This window comes from Nanorana parkeri, unplaced genomic scaffold, assembly GCF_000935625.1.
Source record: "Nanorana parkeri isolate BGI_ZX_2015 unplaced genomic scaffold, ASM93562v1 scaffold1271, whole genome shotgun sequence".
NCBI lineage: Eukaryota > Metazoa > Chordata > Amphibia > Anura > Dicroglossidae > Nanorana > Nanorana parkeri.
Genome location: NW_017307539.1, coordinates 84,322 through 104,618, shown reverse-complemented (window position 1 = coordinate 104,618; position 20,297 = coordinate 84,322). Strand labels below are relative to the sequence as shown.

The 20,297-nt window shown below is 43.0% G+C and overlaps 1 protein-coding gene across 1 annotated transcript in view; it reads right to left on the bottom strand.

Moving 5' to 3' along the window:
• Nucleotides 1–20,297, bottom strand: part of LOC108797398 (complement factor H-related protein 2-like) — a 37,481-nt gene that overhangs the window by 2,528 nt on the left and 14,656 nt on the right. The window contains exons 3-5 of the mRNA XM_018568986.1: nt 15,878–15,983; nt 14,267–14,346; nt 7,175–7,360 (exon numbers count right to left, since the gene is read on the bottom strand). Of these exons, the coding sequence (XP_018424488.1) occupies nt 7,175–7,360; nt 14,267–14,346; nt 15,878–15,983 (372 nt within the window). The remainder of the gene's footprint in view (nt 1–7,174; nt 7,361–14,266; nt 14,347–15,877; nt 15,984–20,297) is intronic.

Genomic DNA, 20,297 nt, shown 5'->3' with positions numbered 1-20,297 from the left:
TCAGATTCAGATAAGTTCCCCCACAGACTCCCAAATCCTTTTGGTGTGGATCTTTATTTGGGGGGGGGGGACTCCACTTGTCACTCTTTCTGTAGAATGCACTATTGCAAAAGTAACATTTTAGAAAGAAAAACATACCATTTGCTGTTTTAAGGAGAACTATGGAGACAGTAAAATACACTGATCCCCATAGTTAGAGCCAACATGTGACACTGCAGCTGTCACACGTCAGCTCTATAGATCAAGAACTGAGCAATCACAAACCGCTGATCGCTCAGTTCATGATCTTCTCCCTGCATGGGACAGTGACTGTCAGTCCCAGCAGGGATTCCCCCCTCCCCTCTCTCTGTTCCTCTAGCGCTCATTGGAGGGACAGAGAGGGAGGGGATGGGCACAGTTGGCTCTGGCTCTAGCAAGGCAGAGCCAGCTGTCAATAGGGTAGCTGGGGGCATCCTGACAACATTGTCAGGATTCTTCCTGGCTGCAGCTTGGCAATAACCCGCTATATGCTGAGTTTTGATTCACAGGAGGACATTAGATGGAGAGCCCCCTTAATAAGAGTCTGATATGTATTTCAGGAAGTGGTTTTGGTATGTATTTTGTTGGGATACCCTGCTATTTTTACAGAACAAAAAGCCAAGCCAGCAGGGAAATGTCATTTTGTGGCAATTTTCTTTTGCTGTGTTTCATCCTACAGCTGTGCTACTTGGCATGTAGATTTAGGGCATTGCCCAAAGCATGTTATTTAGAGGAATTTAGTATTGCTAATGTTGAACTTTAAGTTTTATTAAAAGAGCTGTTCCTTACTAAATGGTATGTTTTTAAATGTTTGCTCTGGTACATATCCCTGGGGGTGGTGCCCAGATTCCCATGCCCTTTGTTTGACAATCCCTTGCCTATTGGCCTTGAAAATGGAGCAAATTAATTTTCAAGATTTGTCTCCCATTGACTTTTGTGGGGTTGGAATTAAACTTTGCAATTCGTGAATTTATAATAGGTTTGCCAAACATGTCTGCATATCAAACACAAGCAAATTCGCCCCTCACAAGTATGATCTGTGACTGAGATTTGCATTAAAATAATTTGAAACACTATTTTCTTTCAGTGAGAATGCTGCTTCCTACCTTTAATTCTCATTTTAGAAGCTCCTTCTTCACCCGAGCTTGACAAAGAGGCTTCGCCTCGAAACGCGTAGCTATCTACCCCCTACACACCACTTCCAACTGTTCACCCCCTCCTCACTGTTTCAGTCGAAGCACGCTCTCAACGGCATCACCGTTTTGTCTCCTGATCCATCTGACATAGAGACGACCGCTGACAGTGCCTTGTTATACAGCATCCAGATACAGAGTGTCCTTGGCTGCAACGGCTCAGGCCGGCCAGCTGAGTCTCCGCGGCAGACAGCTGTTTTCCCACCACAGCGATTGTTCATATAGGTTTTCAGCCTTCCACACCACTGGGCTCTACCTGGCTATACCTTCATAGGGGCTCCACCTGACTACCTCCAGTGTTCCAAAGGACTTCTCAAATGTGAGTTTTTTTACAACTGCTTACAAACAGTAGTAGCGCTCTCAATACACATATTGTCTCCATTTTGCTACCACAGGGTTCCTCTCCCTGTTTTTTTAAAGAGCTTGCACACTGTTATCCTTTGTTCATTTCACCCCCTCCAGCTAGTTTGTATCCCTTGGTAGTGCGCTTGTCCTTTTGTCCTTGCTTTTTGTAGTGACAATAGTCACCCAGACAAGAAGAAAGGTGGATCTCCCAAACTGGGACACAGACAACAAGAAAAACTTGACAGAAGGTCTAACCCTTCCCCACTTTATCCAAAGCTAAAAAAAATGCCTTTACGTACAACACATCTATCCTTGAGAAAACTGATATTTATCTGTGATGCTACTAACTTCAAAAAGGTAACTTAATGATACTTCTTGTCAACAGGTTAAATCAAAGTCATTTTCTCCCTCACCTTTGCATGTTGGTGGATCTATATTCCAAGTTCCAGTAGATGTGCAGGTAATCTGGGATGGCCCATCAAGTTTATAGTTTAGATTTCTGCACTCTAGTTTTATTACGTCACCTGCTGTAAATTCATCCTCAAGCACGGTGGACAAAACTCTTATACTGTCATGCACCACTGGGGGACATAGTTTGTCTGTAAAAATATGAGAAGGGTGTGAATATGTTGCAAACATTTACACATTTTGAAAAAAGTGTTAGTAATGTGCTTCTACTGATTTAATTTCTTTTAGGCATTTAGTCTTGTTTGCTAGCATGGAACTCTACTGCATTTATGACTTATGTATATAAGCAACTGGCATATAAGCAGCAACTAGAATAAGCAGTGTATTCTGTGGCACGGTAAAACTACTTATGGTACCTTCAGCATCAGACTGTTACTTAAAGGGGTTCTAAACCCTCCGTTTTTTTTGCCTATATCTACTGCTATCAAGCCTCTCTAGGGGTGATTGCTGCCCTGATTTTAAGTCATCTTATCACAATATATACAGGTGAAACTCGAATAATTAGAATATCGTACAAAGTTCATATATTTCACTAATGCAACTTAAAAGGTGAAACTAATATATGAGATAGACTCATTACATGCAAAGCAAGATAGTTCAAGCCGTGATTTGTCATAATTGTGATGATTATGGCTTACAGCTCATGAAAACCCCAAGAACCCCAAATCCACAATCTCAGAAAATGAGAATATTACATGCAATCAATAAAACAAGGATTGTACTTAGAACAATATCGGACCTCTGAAAAGTACAAACATGCATATGTACTCAGTACTTAGTTTGGGCCCCTTTTGCAGCAATTACTGCCATTACTTTTGCACGATATTCTAATTATTCGAGTTTCACCTGTAGTATGATTTTCACCAAAAAGACTTGTCTACATTACCCACGCTGTATAATGTCTTTGGAGACAGTGGGGATAAATGGGGAACGTGTTTGGAGACACATATAGGTATAACCGACATTTTCCAGTTTGATGTGTTCACTGTGATGTATCAATAGATATAAAGCAAATGTGTGATGATTTGTAGATATGAAACATTTAATTGTTGTTTATAAGTCTGTAGCCTTCTCCTGAAGAAGTACTATGAAAGGCGTAGAGCAAAGGGGATAAAAACCAATCATCCCTTAGCCATATACCCATGTGGATCGCATTACATACAAAGAAGATACATACAAAGAACGTAAAGTTGTTTCCCTTTACGTGATGCAATAGACAGCAATTGAAGAATGCAAACAGAGGTATGGAAGGGATAAGGGTTAAGTTAACTTTTGGTTCCTGTCTGTTCTCTGTTTGGTTCCTGATACCTGCCTTTTCTGTTATCCCCCCCGATTTGATCACCTGTTGCTTCTTTCAGTTTGCTGCCTCAATTGACTTACAAGTGACTACTCTCTAGAATAACCCTAAGCGTGCTACATGCTGTCCACAAGTGAAGTATTAACATGGTTCGCTATCTAAGGTTGCAGCACAAGTCCTCAGGGGCCCTAGTAAAGGCATGGCAACCTGCAACCAGCATCCATGTTTAGCATGTACCCAGGGCCGGCCTTAGGCGTGTGCGAGCCGTGCGGCCGCACAGGGCGCCATGGCAACAAGGGCGCCGTGCGGCCGTCACAGCTCGTCCTGTGGGCGGCTTCTCTCCCCCTCACCGCTGGCCATCCGATATGACAGCGCTCCCTCGTCCGCCCCCCCCCCCCCCCTTCAGGGGGGGGCGCAGGAGGGAGCGCTGCCTGCTGTCAGGATGGCGGAGCGGTGAGGGGGAGAGAAGCGGCGCCCGCAGCTGTCAGGATGGCCGAGCGGGGAGGAGATCGGAGCCGCTGTCATCCTGTCAGTTTCAGGATGACAGCGGCTCCGATCTCCTCCCCGCTCGGCCATCCTGACAGCTGCGGGCGCCGCTTCTCTCCCCCTCACCGCTGGCCATCCGATATGACAGCGCTCCCTCGTCCGCCCCCCCCCCCCCCCTTCAGGGGGGGGCGCAGGAGGGAGCGCTGCCTGCTGTCAGGATGGCGGAGCGGTGAGGGGGAGAGAAGCGGCGCCCGCAGCTGTCAGGATGGCCGAGCGGGGAGGAGATCGGAGCCGCTGTCATCCTGTCAGTTTCAGGATGACAGCGGCTCCGATCTCCTCCCCGCTCGGCCATCCTGACAGCTGCGGGCGCCGCTTCTCTCCCCCTCACCGCTGGCCATCCGATATGACAGCGCTCCCTCGTCCGCCCCCCCCCCCCCCCTTCAGGGGGGGGCGCAGGAGGGAGCGCTGCCTGCTGTCAGGATGGCGGAGCGGTGAGGGGGAGAGAAGCGGCGCCCGCAGCTGTCAGGATGGCCGAGCGGGGAGGAGATCGGAGCCGCTGTCATCCTGTCAGTTTCAGGATGACAGCGGCTCCGATCTCCTCCCCGCTCGGCCATCCTGACAGCTGCGGGCGCCGCTTCTCTCCCCCTCACCGCTGGCCATCCGATATGACAGCGCTCCCTCGTCCGCCCCCCCCCCCCCCCTTCAGGGGGGGGCGCAGGAGGGAGCGCTGCCTGCTGTCAGGATGGCGGAGCGGTGAGGGGGAGAGAAGCGGCGCCCGCAGCTGTCAGGATGGCCGAGCGGGGAGGAGATCGGAGCCGCTGTCATCCTGTCAGTTTCAGGATGACAGCGGCTCCGATCTCCTCCCCGCTCGGCCATCCTGACAGCTGCGGGCGCCGCTTCTCTCCCCCTCACCGCTGGCCATCCGATATGACAGCGCTCCCTCGTCCGCCCCCCCCCCCCCCCTTCAGGGGGGGGCGCAGGAGGGAGCGCTGCCTGCTGTCAGGATGGCGGAGCGGTGAGGGGGAGAGAAGCGGCGCCCGCAGCTGTCAGGATGGCCGAGCGGGGAGGAGATCGGAGCCGCTGTCATCCTGTCAGTTTCAGGATGACAGCGGCTCCGATCTCCTCCCCGCTCGGCCATCCTGACAGCTGCGGGCGCCGCTTCTCTCCCCCTCACCGCTGGCCATCCGATATGACAGCGCTCCCTCGTCCGCCCCCCCCCCCCCCCTTCAGGGGGGGGCGCAGGAGGGAGCGCTGCCTGCTGTCAGGATGGCGGAGCGGTGAGGGGGAGAGAAGCCGCCCACAGGACGAGCTGTGACGGCCGCACGGCGCCCTTGTTGCCATGGCGCCCTGTGCGGCCGCACGGCTCGCACACGCCTAAGGCCGGCCCTGCATGTACCTTCCGACTAGCTGGTGTCCTATTCCAGTTCTTAGCTCGCCCTGGCCCATGAGCTATAGAGGATCATTACACCCACTCTATCCAAAGCTCAAAAAAAAAAAAAAATCAACAGAACGCATGCAAGTGCTCTAGGGCAGAATTATGAATATAAGGACGTGTCCCCTGTCTGGCTGAAATTGATTATTTTGTCAGTGAGTTATGTTTACCTACATGCCTGTCTGTTTAGCTGAGTAGATAATGCTATGCTATACAGCTACCAATGGCTTGCCCAGCTTAAAATGGAACTCCAGGCAAAAAGCCAACTATATAGTTTAAACACAGATCTACTGGCTTAAGAGCAAGAAAATTGGTCATCTTAGTCACTCAGTCACTTAGTCACTTACAATTTACACACAACTGCCACACTGCATATAATAAGAGGTGACACACTTTTTTGGTTCACCAATGCAGCTTCCTATGCTAACTTTCCATTGAAAGTTAGCATAGGAAGTGGTGTAGTGGTTAGCGCTTTTGCCTTGCAGCACTGGGGGTCCCCGGTTTGAATCCCGGCTATCTGCAAGGAGTTTGCATGTTCTCCCTGTGCTTACGTGGGTTTCCTCCCACACTCCAAAGACATGCTGGTAGGTTAATTGACTTCCTTGAGGGTAGGGACTGATGTGAATGTGCAACTATGTAAAGTGCTGTGTAAGTTGTCAGTGCAATATAAATACCTTTAATAAATAAACAGTATCATGAACCATTTCCAATTAGCAGGGAGGTGATTCAGGAAGCTGGAAAGCCTCCTGAAACTAGGAGGTATTGAATCTGAACAACGAATTAGTAGAATGGTCATCTTGGCTGTGCATTGGTGTGTGAATCACAGGAAAGGAAAAAACAAAATGAACAATCTTTTTACAGGTAAATCTAAAAATGTTTATATTTTGCAGCATGCCAGTGATATGGTGGCTGCATTTGTAACACTTTTCATCCTAGGGTGACAATACTCAGTCACTGTAGTGTATCTACAGAGGACCAGTGTTGTCACCCTAGGACAGGACTACAGCATAACTCCCCTCTCCATAACATGGGAAAAAAGGGGGCAATTTTAAGGTTTACATGCCCTGTAGTGGTACTGTGTAATACATTCACTGTAAAAAAATAAAAATAAATTAAGTTTACCTTTTAAGTGACATGTAGGATAATTGACCACTCCTTCATTGCAGTTTGTATTAAGGTTTTTAAGGTCTGATATTTCATATCCAGGAACACATTCAAATACAATCAGCTCATTATGTGCAACATGTGCAACATGCTGCATCCGGTTATTCTTCAATCGTATATTGTGTTGTTTCATCTTGTCATTGTGTACTGTGCATGGGGCTGTAATACAATAAATATACCTAAATAAGTATTTTGCAAAAAACTAAATAAGTATATCAGTCCTCTGGGTTTTGTATGAACACTGGAAAACAGCAATGTGAAGATTTTGCCTGTAGCCAAGTAAATCAAATTTTGAATGTCCAATTAAAGTCGCCCATCGTTTTACCTCTTTATACAGTTGTATAATAGTAGTCTACCTAGCTGCTTATGATTTGTGACTTGAAAACAATCTCAGAGTGCTGTCTCCTGCTTTTAATTCTTATTGTAAAGTGTGCATATAGGATTTGTTAAAGTCTTGGAAAGAATAGAGGAGGGTATAAACCCTATCAGGTTACCTTCATTTCCTGCCCAGCTGGGACACAGACAACAATAAAAACGTTCCCACTTTATCCAAAACTAAAAAAATGCCTCTACATGCAATTCAAGGAGGCCAATATATCTATTCTTGAGAAAGCTAACATTCATGCTGCCAACTTCAAAATGGCTACTTAATTCCACTGCTGGTCAACAGGTTAAATCAAAGTACTATCTATTATGTTTGCCACTGTGCTAGCTTATCCTATTTATTTGTAAATGTCTGAATAAGAAGCAATTGCAGCAGTTCTGTCACACCTTTGCATGTTGGCGGATCTTCACTCCATGTCCCATTAGATGTGCAGTAAATTTGGGATGGTCCATTGAGTTTATCATTTCGATTTTTGCACTCTAGTTTTATTACATGACCTGCTGTAAATTCATCATCAGACACGAAGGTCATAACTCTTACACTGTCATCTACCACTGGGGGACATAGCCGGGCTGTAAAAAATACAAGAAAGTTATGAACACAACTGCAAACAATTACACACTTTGAAAAAAATGTTGAATATCCTAACAAATAAAAAATATTTTTTTAACATCTCTGAGGATCCAGTGCACACTGCACTTTGTCCCATTCCAATCAGTGAAGCCGATTGCTGACAGTTTGCCCCCTTCCCCCCACAGCTGTCCTACCACACTACTAGCAAGGAGACAGATAATGTGATTGACAGCACTTGTCTCTGAAGGCAGGCATCCCTAGATAGGAACCCTGTCATTCACTATAGCAGGGAGGGGAACCTCCTTTTTGTCTCTACCTCTCCTTGGCAGCTGCACACTCAGATGGAGAGCCCGACCACACCTCTAACATTTACCCAGCTCTAACATTAACCCAGACAGTGCCAGTAGTTACATCAGTGAATGAGCATCACTGGGACTTGTAGTTCCTCACAGTGCTTCTTATTCACTTATGTGACTGCTGTGATTGCTGCTAGGATAGCCGCCCAGGAAAGGAACAGACACAGCCAAGAATAACGTCACAGGTAGGGGACGTTTAATGCACACAAATGAGTGTCATGCACACAGACCAAAGGAAAACCACAGGCAGGGAAAGAATCAAGGAATGAGGGTATGGAGCAGAGTTGAGCCAGCACTGGTGAGGTTGTACACTGGCAGTGGGAGCAGAGATCGATCTTCTTCTTGTGTACAAGAACAAGATTGGTGTCTGCACACAGCATAACACAGTATAATACACAAGTACAGAGCACAGATCTGCACTGTATGTCTTGTGTATTCTACTGCTCGTACATTGTATGTGAATTGTTCACTGGTTCTAAGTAACCTGCACTCAGGGCCGGCCTTAGCTAATGGTGCATATATTGGGGGAAATGGGTGTGGTTACGGGGGCGTGGCCACTAAAGGGTGTGGCCACTGAGGGGCGCTGTAAAGCTTTCTCGCACAGGGCGCCTAAAGGCCTAAGGCCGGCCCTGCCTGCACTGACAATGATTACAATTGTGCTTTTAATTCAAAATGAGAGCACAGATCTAATTAGGGGGGCGCTACATGCATTTGGTCACCTGGTATATTCACAAATGTTTTCTAAGCTTTAGTGATAACTCTTCTCTAAGCTTAAGTAATTTACTTGTATTGATATGATTTCTTTTATGCTTTTAGTCTTACTTTATTGCATTCATGACTGTAGTACTATGAAGTTCTTGTTCACTTAAAGTGATATTAAAGTCAAAAAGTTTTTCAAGCTATTTCAAGTACTGATTAAATTATTAAATCTTTTACAATGGATGCTGCTCCATGATATTTAAATGCTTTGCTTTGTTCTGCAAATTCAGCTAGTCCCCTGAACACTGGTTCTGATTTCCTGTTTTGTTGTGGCTCTTTTCCCTTGCAGGGTCCTATGGAGCCACCCCTGTGTGTGCTAGCAAGGTTTGTGTGCATCTACAAACACACAGACTCAGCAGGGCAAACTGCTCCTCTGCTCCCCACTCTTCCCTTCTTCAAACTAGTAGATGGATGGCTGCTGAAGACTGCTCTGTCCCTTGCGATCTTGTACTTGACAGGAAGTTCTGGGAAGTCGAGCTGAGAGAGTTGGAGTCAGCTATTGATGACTGTAAGTGCCTGGGCAGAAATGTAAAGAAATACTTTGATGGGAAATTTGTATTTGTTTGATCTAGATTCAGGGCTTGTTCACACGACATCCGGATTGTGTCCGGACCAGAACCGTGCGCTTCTGCACCAAAAATGCATCCCGATGTATCCCTGTGTGTTTTATGGGCTACAGTTCTCAAGTGCGCAATCCGTTCCGGACAGAGAAAATACTGCATGTCACATTTTGTCCGGTCTGGATACGGTCCGGAAACGCACGAACGCGTCAAAAACGCAACGAAAACAAGCCGAAAACGCACCGCACTGCAGTTAACATACTGACAGCCCCACTCCAAAAAAAAACAACATTATTATTATTTTTTTTTATCTGGAACATGCTAGAAACACGTCAAAAACACACTGCACGCATAGCACCGCGTCTGCAGATCTGCTCCAGATCTGGACAAGAAAATGGTGTGAACAAGCCCTCATTACTGAAAAACAAGTTAAGAGTTCAATACTGGTTTAAACATCTTTAATCATTCAGCCTCTCAAGGAGTGATTGCTGCCCTGGTTTTAATTGTTATCACAATGTATACTTAAAGCCCATTTCCACCTTTGCAGAGGTATTTAACCCCTTCATGACTGAGGCCATTTGTTCCTTTTTTGCACCCATGTTATATTCCACATTTTAGGCCTGAAAATTACTTAAAACCCCTAAACATTATATATTTTCTGAAAGCCAAGACCCTGTAGAATAAAATGGGGGTAGTTGCAAATTTTTATCTTTTATGATATTAGCGCAACTCCTTATCAAACCCCAAAATTTCGTGAAAAATGTACTTAAATGCCCCAAAACTTTTTATATGTGACTTTTTTTATTTTATTTTACTTTTTTATATGTTACTTTTATTTTTTGGAAACGAGCACATATAGACGATCGACGGGCTATGGAGCCGCTGATCGCCTATATGTGAAACACCCGGTAACGGGTGTTTGCATTGGTCGGGTCCTTTCTGCCCGTGCGCGCCCGCTAGATGGCGCGCGCGAGCAGAAAAAAAATGCCGTCTGGCGACAGCAACCCGCCAATGCTGCAGTGCCGTCCGTCAGTTTTTTTACAACGGGCGGACGGCAAGTGGTTAAAAGCACCCACAGGTCATCAGTTTAGAAATATACCAAAAAAACTGGCCATAGAATTATTGCTCTCATTCCGGTGTGCGTGGTGATGCCCAACATGTGTAGCTCGTTCGTTGTTTTTACACGTAGGCGCCCCCGATGCTTTCAAGCCCCCGTGTGATAGCAGATGGTGGTGACAGGTGGTGACAGGTACTCTTTAAGGTCCAAAAGACCCCCAGTGTCACCTTTACACTCCAAATAAGCTATTGAAGTGCACACTGCACTTCAATAGCTTATAGCTGGGCTTCAGGAGCCCAGGACTGACAGCTATGTGACCGGAAGTGATGCAATCTGCATCGCTCCCGATCCCATAGAACGGGGAGGGGATCGACAAATGGAGGTTCGTCCATCTCCTCCCCAGCTCCCTGCCGACACCAGAGAAGCCGGTCCCGGGCCTGTAGGAGGGACAACGGAGCCCGGGAAGCACGGCAAGGGTGTCGGGCGGGGGGCACCCTTCACCGGGCCATAGAAGTGATCTGGCGAAAGCTGAGTCGCCAGAATCACTGGAATATGTCCTCCTGAGACAATGAGGATAACTATGGGATAAAATGGTTACCCCACAGTACTCTTTTAAATTCATCCACAAGTTTGTCTATAACATATACCAGGTAAAGCTCATCATAAGGCGTGCATAAAGAGCTGTAACCAGTCCCTCATGTCTGAGAGACCATTAACTAGCAGTGCTGCTATGTGGAAGTTTTTTATTTCTTCTCCTATAGCTTGCAGGCATTCCACCATTTGTAAAGTACATTTTATATATTGCTGCATATGCTGTCCTTTATTCAGCTTACTCTGCTATAACTTTGTAATAAAGTACAGTTTATTTCTAAGCTTTGCTCTCTCGAGTACTTTCTGATGAAAGGGGTGAGCCCCAGCAAACGTGTCAACCGCTTCTACCACAGCTGATGCCAATGTCTATCAACCCGGACTGAGGACTGTGGATGTTCATCTGGACTGCTTTGAGATCACTTTTTAGTCGTGGATCACTGCTAAAGCTTTTTGTGCCGCTACATTTGTGAGTAGTCCTTTTGTTTTTAAAACTGTTTTAATAAATTTACCAGTACTGCACAGGGCTGCCTTTTTTGTTTCTTTGCATGTTTGAACAAGAGCTTTCTGATCTGAGGAGGAGCAGCACCCCTGGGTTAGTCCAATTGAAAAGTGGGATAGTTGTCGGCTGCTAGCGCCGGAGGAACCTTTTTTGTATTGCTACAGTTATTAAAATCAGCCCTAATGCCTAACCTTCCTTTTAACACTTAAACCTTAAACTTAGTCTCCATGCTGAGTCTAATACTTAGCCCGGTTCTTATAGTGATGCTAAACATAGGAGTTAAATCTTGTATATGCATTCAATTACCTTAGCTATTAGCATGAATGGTAGCTTATTTGTGCATCATTTAGGTGTAGATCCTCAAATAATCTATGAAGTGGTGCTGACGCTGTCCTTCCTTCTGGAGTGTGGCTCCATTTCTTCCCCATGGTCCCTGTGTGTGTTTTGAAGTAGCCACTGCTCCAAGCTAGCTCACTCCCGTGATGGACTACAATCTCAATACAAATTAGTAAACTAAATGTGAGATTGTAGTCCATCACTGAAGCGAACCTGGACTGGTGGCTACTTTACAACACACACTGGAACGATGGAGAACAAAAGTAGCCACCCTCTAGAAAGTAGGACAGTGTCAGCACCAGTTCAGAGATGATCTGGGAATCTACAGCAGAGTGACACACAACACATTTTTGTTTATAGTTGTGGTACTTGAATTGATTTTTAAGATTTAACTCCTGAGTTTAGTGTCACTTTAACATTCAATCACCTCTCAAAACTTAACCTGTCAGGTATTCCATTGCTTTAATTTTATTCCTAGCACTTTCCTTTTGTTAGCATGCTGCTTATACAGACATGGTTGCAACATGTCTGTCTGAGGGACCGTAATATCCGGGGATACCAGTATCCCTAAGAATGAGATGATGCGTGGACCTATATGGGTTGGACTCGATGGACGTATGTCTTTATTCAACCTCAAATACTATGTAACTATGTAACCAGTCTCATATATTATACTGTTAAAGCTGCAGATGAAGCAATGACATCTTCCAGCTTCAAGCTAGAATGCAAAGGTGTGCGCATGCCAATAGAAACAGCTTACCTAACATTGGAAAGAGAAGCTCTTCTACCTAACAATGGACAATACAGACAAGCAGTGGGGTCACTTTTACACTTGCAACTACTATCATGCCAAAGTTTGAAGAACTCTGAAAAAAAGATGGGAATTATATGAGAAGTAGTTGTTAGCATACTGTTTATGCAGATATAGGTGCAACAACCATCCTTATATATTATATTGTGATTAGTAGTTCTGCCATCAGTAGTAGTGTAGGTAGTGTTTAAGGCTTGCATAATGCAATGTTCTTCCTAGTGGAACTACGTGGTTATGGTATAATTTCCTGTCTCTGTTCCAACTAAGTAGGGCAATTATTACTTGCATCGCTACTTGGATACCCCCTCTTTCTTTTGTGTTTGAAACCATCCCAAAGTGAGCTCCTTAAGCAACATGCCTACTAGTAATCTTGCCATAGCTGCATGGGCTGACCCTATGTCTTGAGTATGGACTTAGTTTAACAGTAGCCTATACTAGCTTAAAGTCAATTTCCACCTTTGTAAGTGATTTGCATTATTGTGGTAATAAAGAGGTGCAGTGATAATGTATACATGTGCACATTTTCATAACTCACATTGCAGGCTTTCTTCATTTTTTTAATGAAGGTTTTATTAGGCTTGAAGCCTAAAAACTAAACATTTTCTCCACAGGAAATTCAGTCAGACACCAGGGTCGGATGGTAATTAGGCTGTAATCAGCTGCTCCCTTTCCCTGTCACCCATTGTAACATGATAACATTGCTTGCACAACACAGAGGCAGAAATTTCCATGCGGATATGAAGAGGAAAGCTAACAAAATGTGTAAGTTTCTGTTTTCATATACATTATCTTGCACATGCCTGCTTCACATATACTTGGTGTACATTGCTGGCATATGTTTAAAAAAAATACCTCTGCAATGGTGGAAATAAGCTTTAAAACAGGACTCCATAACAACACTGCTGATTTATCTGTTGATGAGAGTATAAGGGGTTGATTTACTAACCTTATAAACACACCACGAACATGTATACACCTCTGTAGTGTGTTCTCTCCCAGCATGATCTATGGGTGGAATCTAAACACCTTTGTAGTGTGTACACACCCAGCAGGTGTGTTGTGCAAAGCCCTGCCCTGAATTGCAAGGTGATGTTGTGTAAATTAGCTCTACATTGTGTTGCTTGCGTTGATGAATGCAGGAATGTAAATGCATGAGCTAACCATTTTTGTCTAAACTGTGAAGCAGCATTATATATGCATCATGTGCATGATTTTTCCATATATGGCATTAGTGGAAATATGCTTATAGAGACTTTTTGGTTGATAAATACGCTTTGCTGTGTAAAAATCACATGCACCTGGTGCGTGCGTGTGTTTAGGTTAGTAAATCACCCCCTAAGGCTCTTTATCAAAACATTTAACTCCCACAGCTAATCTAGCTCCTACATTCATTGGGATATTCCATTTGATCAAGACAATTAGGAATTAATTCTAGAGGTTTGAATTTCTAGGTAAGCAAAATATTTCAAATTACAACACCTTGTTTAAATCAACAAAGAACCGCCCAGCTCTCTCCTCCAATACCTTCTCCAATGATTGGAGAACTACAATATAAATCTAACATGATCCTTGTTTCCAAAAAAGTAAACAAAGATTATGGTCCTAAGGAGAGGTGGTAAGTTTATGTTAATCAATTAGTCAAAAACATTTGCATTGAAAAGATTTATATTGGACCCCTCCTCAATGAGGATTTAATGTTTCCAAATGTTTTTTTAAAAATAGTTTTCAAATATTTCAGCAAGTGGAAATAGACATTTCTCTGGGTTTGATAATGTTATTATTTTATACTCACTCCTAAACAGAATTGGATTAAAGGGCTAACCTTTGTCATATGTGCAGTTTTTTCAAAATAATTAGTTAGCAAGGTTAAAGCACAGATAAGAAAAATATTATTCTTTCACCTTATGACACACTGAAAAAAATAACTTATCAATACCTGCACAATGAGGACGGGCTTTTGACCATCTACCACTTGCTGTGCACTCAATAGATTTATGTTTGCTAATCATTTGATACCTAAGGATTAGAAATAAATAAGTTCAGGAAAACACACAATATTTAACATACATAATCAGTATAAATAATGGTCAACTGACAATAGATAGATAAAACAACTTTCATACATGATTAGTTAATTCATATTCACTGTTCAACACTAGGGGAGGGGGGTAGCAGATAAACATCCAAACAAATTATTATCTTGTCAGCTCCAGGGTTTCCATAAACATCATAAAGAAAAGATTCCCTTTAGCATTGAGGAAATGCCTAAGTGGAGCTGATCGATTAAAGATATCGTAACAGGTCAATTCTTTACAAAAGTATTTAATCAAGTAGAAAAATATAAACACTTAAATCACACAACACGAACAGATAAAACTTTAAAAGATCATGAAGACTAGCCTGCAACAGCTATATGTGCGGCCATAAATTTAATTTAAAGCGTGACAGGATTTATAGTAACTATAAATCCTGTCACGATTTATGCTCGCACATATAGCTGTTGCAGGCTAGCTCCGCCCAGCTGTCATTTGCAGGGAGAATGGCTTGCCCTTCGGCAGGCCATTCTCCCCACTTCGGCTGTCACTTCGGCTCAGTTGAGCAGAAGCATATGCCTTTGGCTCGGCTGAGCTGCTCGGCTGCCTTCGGCTGCTGTATGGGTTATTTTGAATAGCCCGTACAGCAGCCCTCCGGTTCGATTGAACCGAAGGGCAGAGACGGCCGAAGTGAGCCGAAGGATCAGCTGAAGCTACAGCTGGATCCTTCGACTCTTTAGTAAATAAACCCAAGCTATTTGTGAAAATAAAAAACAAAATCAGTGCCATAGCCAAATATGCAATGCCAGTGTATGCTGCCATTGGAACTATCCTTGAAAATTGTACTGATCTGTAACACCATGTACAGCTTTAGGGCATTCCCCAAACCTGTAATTTGAAAGATTTGTGTATTTTCAATGTTGTCCACAAAGCTGCATTAAAAGACCCTGTACCTGCTGCAAGGCATTGTTCAAAATTATTTTTCAAAACTTTTTTGTACATTGGTACATGTTCCCAATCACAGTGCCCAGCTCCCCATAACTTTTTGACAAACATTTTCGGTTAGCGCTTAAAAGGCCAGAATTATCTAACAGGATTTGTCCTCATAGTAATCAGTGGGATTCTTTGATTCAAAGTTCGGGTTTGCTAAATTTTTAACAGGACTACAAATCACTCCATGAATTGAACTAGGGCACATTCGCTCTTTCCTAAAGGCAACCCTATCCAAACTATCAAATAAAACATTTTAAATAAAATCACCAAAGTATGGAACAATAAAGTATTCACTCAGAACTAAGAGAGGCTTTGCTAGCTTACATAACCTCGTATCTCAATGTAAGGGTTTTAATTATGATTATAATTTTATTATAAACATTTTTAGTGTTCATTTCACATTTATAAAGTGTTATTGACTAGTAACTACTATATATAAAAGGTCTTTTAATCAAAATTGATCACTTTATTTTACTTTAACTTTGCAATAAACATTTTTAGTTACATCTGCCTGTACTCACCCAGAGTCACAGGAGTATTCAACTGTAGCTCCAAATTCAAAGGCTTCTCCATTTTTCAGTTCAAATGTCCCAAACTCAATGTCCCCAGGGTTACCGCAGCTTTTTTCTGTTATAAACATAAAATAATGTTATAAAATATGTTGTTATAAGCAACAAGTTTATTCTACTTGTGTGCTTTTAAGACACAGTATATCATTAAGGATTTGTCTAGATTTGATATTGTGTTTTATTAATTTCTTTGTCTGCTTCTTATAACTTATGCTATGGCAGCAGTTAATACTACACCTTACCCAGACAGGTTACTGTCTAGAACAGGGGTATCAAACTCAATTTAATCTTGGTCAGCATCAGCTTTGGTTGGCCTCAAAGAGCCGTTTGTATCTGTAAGACTATATAAATGTATCTACTCTTTATCATATTAAATATTTGCCTCTGCATTCCATTACTGGTTTTAGTAATAAACTGAACGGACTGCGCATGTGAGAACTGTAGCTCATAAAACACATAGGGATACATTGGGATGCATATTTAGTGCAGGAGCGCACAGATCTGGTCAGCACAGAAAACGGACGTCATGTGAACAAGCCCTTAGTCTGAAAAGTCAAGTTTGTTTTTAATTGTTGTCCCCGCTGCTCTCCCCAGCGGGAGGAGAGGACATGGCGATCTACCAGTGATCGCTACGCGATCGACTGGTAGATCGCGATCGACCTTGTGGGCACCCCTGCCCTAAGGTGTTTGGAAGTGTGAACAAACCCAGCATAAACATAATTAAATAATTTGGCATCCGCAATAGACCATCTCGGAATGTATTTCAGGTAATTTTCTCCCATAAGCAGTAATACTTTAGTCACATTTCTGTTAGGGCAATGGAGCAGATAGAAGTGGCACATAAACAGTAGATAGACCCAATGGTGCATCATCTCAGGAAAACAACATCAATTAGGCAAGATTTTCCAAGCTTTCTTATCATATTATCCTCCAAGAGCTGTGGTTTAGGGCTATTGTGTACTGTCTCATAGGCATTATAATATTTTATATCTATAGGTTCCCTAAAGCAATACAATTTTGAACAATCACATAGGAAACACAATAGGGGAAATGTATCAAAGCAATTGCGACTGTTTTAGCCTCTTGGATAATTTTTTTGTATGTGCAAATCTGTTTAGCCGCTCCTTTTAACATGTGCGTCCATTTTGACCAGAGCTTGCACTATTTTCCCGATTGCGCATGTTTTGCACCTGTTTTGCGAAAGTTAGCAACAGTTTACATCTGCACTTGTCCTGTGGCTGTCTGAAACTGGAACATCACCTAACAAAACAATTGCAACTTAACACATCCCCATGACCATTTCTTCAAGAAGCAACATTTAAGCTTTTTGCCTGAAGTTACAAGTCTGCTATCCTGGAGTCTATTTAACCTCATTTATGAACAACATTACACTAGGAGCATAAACCTGGTGCAAATATATCCCATGTGACCATGGGATAGCACTCACAGTTGCTATGGTAAATTCCTCCCAATATGTCTTGTGTGACATTTTTATGGTGATATGATACTATGCTATTGGTACTGTGGTTACATATAGGGACGGATACAGGGTATTTCCAGAAATACTTGTACTTGTGAAAATGCCCTGATACATAACGCCGATATCTGCGCTTTAATTTTTTTTTTAAGGTAGCTTCAGCCTGCCCAGAAGTACTGCGCTTGTTGGTGTCCTCTGGGCAGCCTGCCGGGCAACAAAATGGGGACCCTACAGAAGCTCCTTTCACAAGCTCGCCAGAGTGACCAGGCACTGAAACTCCGATGCACTCCCGCCCAGCCTGAGGGACCTACCTGAGGGACGCGGGGGGCACCAGGGAACGGACACCTTGAGTCAAGCCATTTTAAAAGAACTGTGGGTTGCCTTTTGGAGCCAGGGTTTATGTCTGTGTCATGCGGTGAGGGAAGATGTGACAGGGCTGGCTGCGGATGTCAGAAGGGACAGAGCCTGTGCTCGATGCTTGTTATCAGCACACTGTGAGAGCTGCAGGTGGGGTCACCAGCCAGTTTAATTGGGGGAAGCGGGACAGATTGGAATAAGCATGGTAGAATCGTAACTCTATTGCTGCAGTGTACTGGAAGTGTGTACTATGGATCATTTAAGTTATTCATGTTAGCAGGGGAGAATTGTAACTCTATTACTGCAGTGTACTGGAAGTGTGTACTAGGTTATTTGACCCATAGTACACAGTACACACTTCCAGCACACTGCAGTTTTAGAGCTACAATTCTCCCCTGCTAACATGAATAGGTTAGTACAGAGTTACAGTTCTCTGCTTCTTCCAATCTGTCCCACTTCCCCCAATTAACCTGGAAGTTTTAATTGGGGGAAGTTGTATTACTGAGATGATTGGATATGGGAAATATGTGAACATTCTCCACATGTAGTGACCACTGTACATGCTTAATGCTCTGAGCACATTTCTTTTACTTTACATTGAACACCACAGATCCCCACCTGTCAACACCCCATACATATAAGGTACACACCAGCCCCATTGGAATGTATTGTTCTCTAAAAAAATGTCACATGTCCCTTTAAGAAAAGGTATCGGTAATTGGTATCGGCAAGTACCTGAGGGGAAGTACTTGTACTTGTTCTTGAAAAAGTTATATCGGGACATCCCTAGTTACATATATTGTGGAGAGCTTTGTCTCCTTCAAGTGACTCTGTCATGGGGTAAAAAACATTTCAGAACAGCAATTGCCTGTAGAAAAGACAGCACTTTATACTTACCTGTCTGGTGGCCACTGTGCTAGAACTTTGCTTTCCTACACTATCCGACTATGGTGTGTCAAATAGCATGTCCCAAGCCGGACACTGGTTCCTCCCACCACCCCTAGTCTGCAGGACACATCAGTGACATAGAGGTCAGCAGGAAGAACTGAGGCAGCCAGCAAGGGTCCATACATCCAGAAGTGTGAGATAGTATCAGCACACAGAGTTGTGCAAGAAAGCAAAGTTCTAGTACACAGGTGACAATAAAGCTGCTTCTTTTTGTTTTTTTCACACCCTGACTGAGTTACTTTTGGCACTAGTATAAATAAATGGTAAGAAAAAATAGCCAAAAATTTACTGTTTTGGTATACTTAGAACAAAATCACTGCAAAAAGCATAAAAAATCGGGCATCTATCATTTTTGAATTGTTTTCATTGGAAAAAATAAAATTGAGTTGGGTAAACTTGCTAGAAGTAGTATTATTTGTCTCTTTTATGTAACATCTTTTTCTGTATGTTTTTTCTGCAACTTTTCTTTTATTAAAAATGATCTTAAAATCATTAACCTTATCTCTACGCTCTAAAAAAGAACTTAACGTATCCTTGTCTCTGTGAAGAGTGCTGCCATATTGTGAGGAACAGTAAGCATCACAAGCATTGCTAAAGTTTTGAATTGTCACAGTATTTGATATTATCCTCTGTAAAGGGTTAACTGCAGAGTTACTCAACCCCAGTGAGGATCGCTCTGTCTGTTGACCTTAGATTGATTTCCATGAGCTGGAAAACCTCTGTGCAGGGTGAGGCTAAGAGTGGTATGTCATGTCTTGGTGACAGTAGGGTAGGATTAGAAGTGTGTATCATCACACATTGGCAGCATTACTTAGAAACAGATTTGCTGTTCCAAGATAAGTGTATGTTTTGAACTTGCTGTTCCGTCACACGGAACAGTGAATTTATTTTAGGCTAATCATAGTTAAACAGTTAGTCATGTTCTCCTTAGGCTTAGGTAATTAAGGCTCTTTATGGTATCTTGAAATTTAATATTGCTGAAAGATTGTGTAAAGGGCAATAATGTTTATAGTCAAAGTTGAAATAAATGATTCCTTAACACAGTGATTTTAATATGTGTAGTTAATTCTATAAAACTCACAATTGTCCCAAAAGAAATGTGTGGGCAGAGAAACCAGCAGTGAGAGTTCCTAGCTAGATTTTAGGGCTCATGCTGCAGAGAGCCTCACACTTTAGTTTATTAAGGTAATAAACCTTAAAAGTGAGATTGTATCATAATGTTGATGAACCAAAGAACTTAGAAAAATAAATCTGGCCATTGAGTCTATTAAATAGATCTGATCATAGTTACGGAGTCCTTTTTATAGCATCTATCCCAGTTTAAAGCGTGCCATCTCAAATCTTTTCTTCTCTATAGAGATCAACGTGGTGACAAGGACACACTGTAATTGTATGTGTAAAAAGAATCTGCACTAATAAAATATAAACACGACTTCCTGTTGTAGCCCGGTTTTGGGGTCAAATGAAATGGCCCCCTTTAAACACTCTACGGCACTAATCTGTAGGTAACCGTATAGACCAGGGCCTCTGCAAAGTGGGAGTATGGAACCCTAATAAAGTTCCTCGGGGTAGTGCCTCCACCCAGCTTAG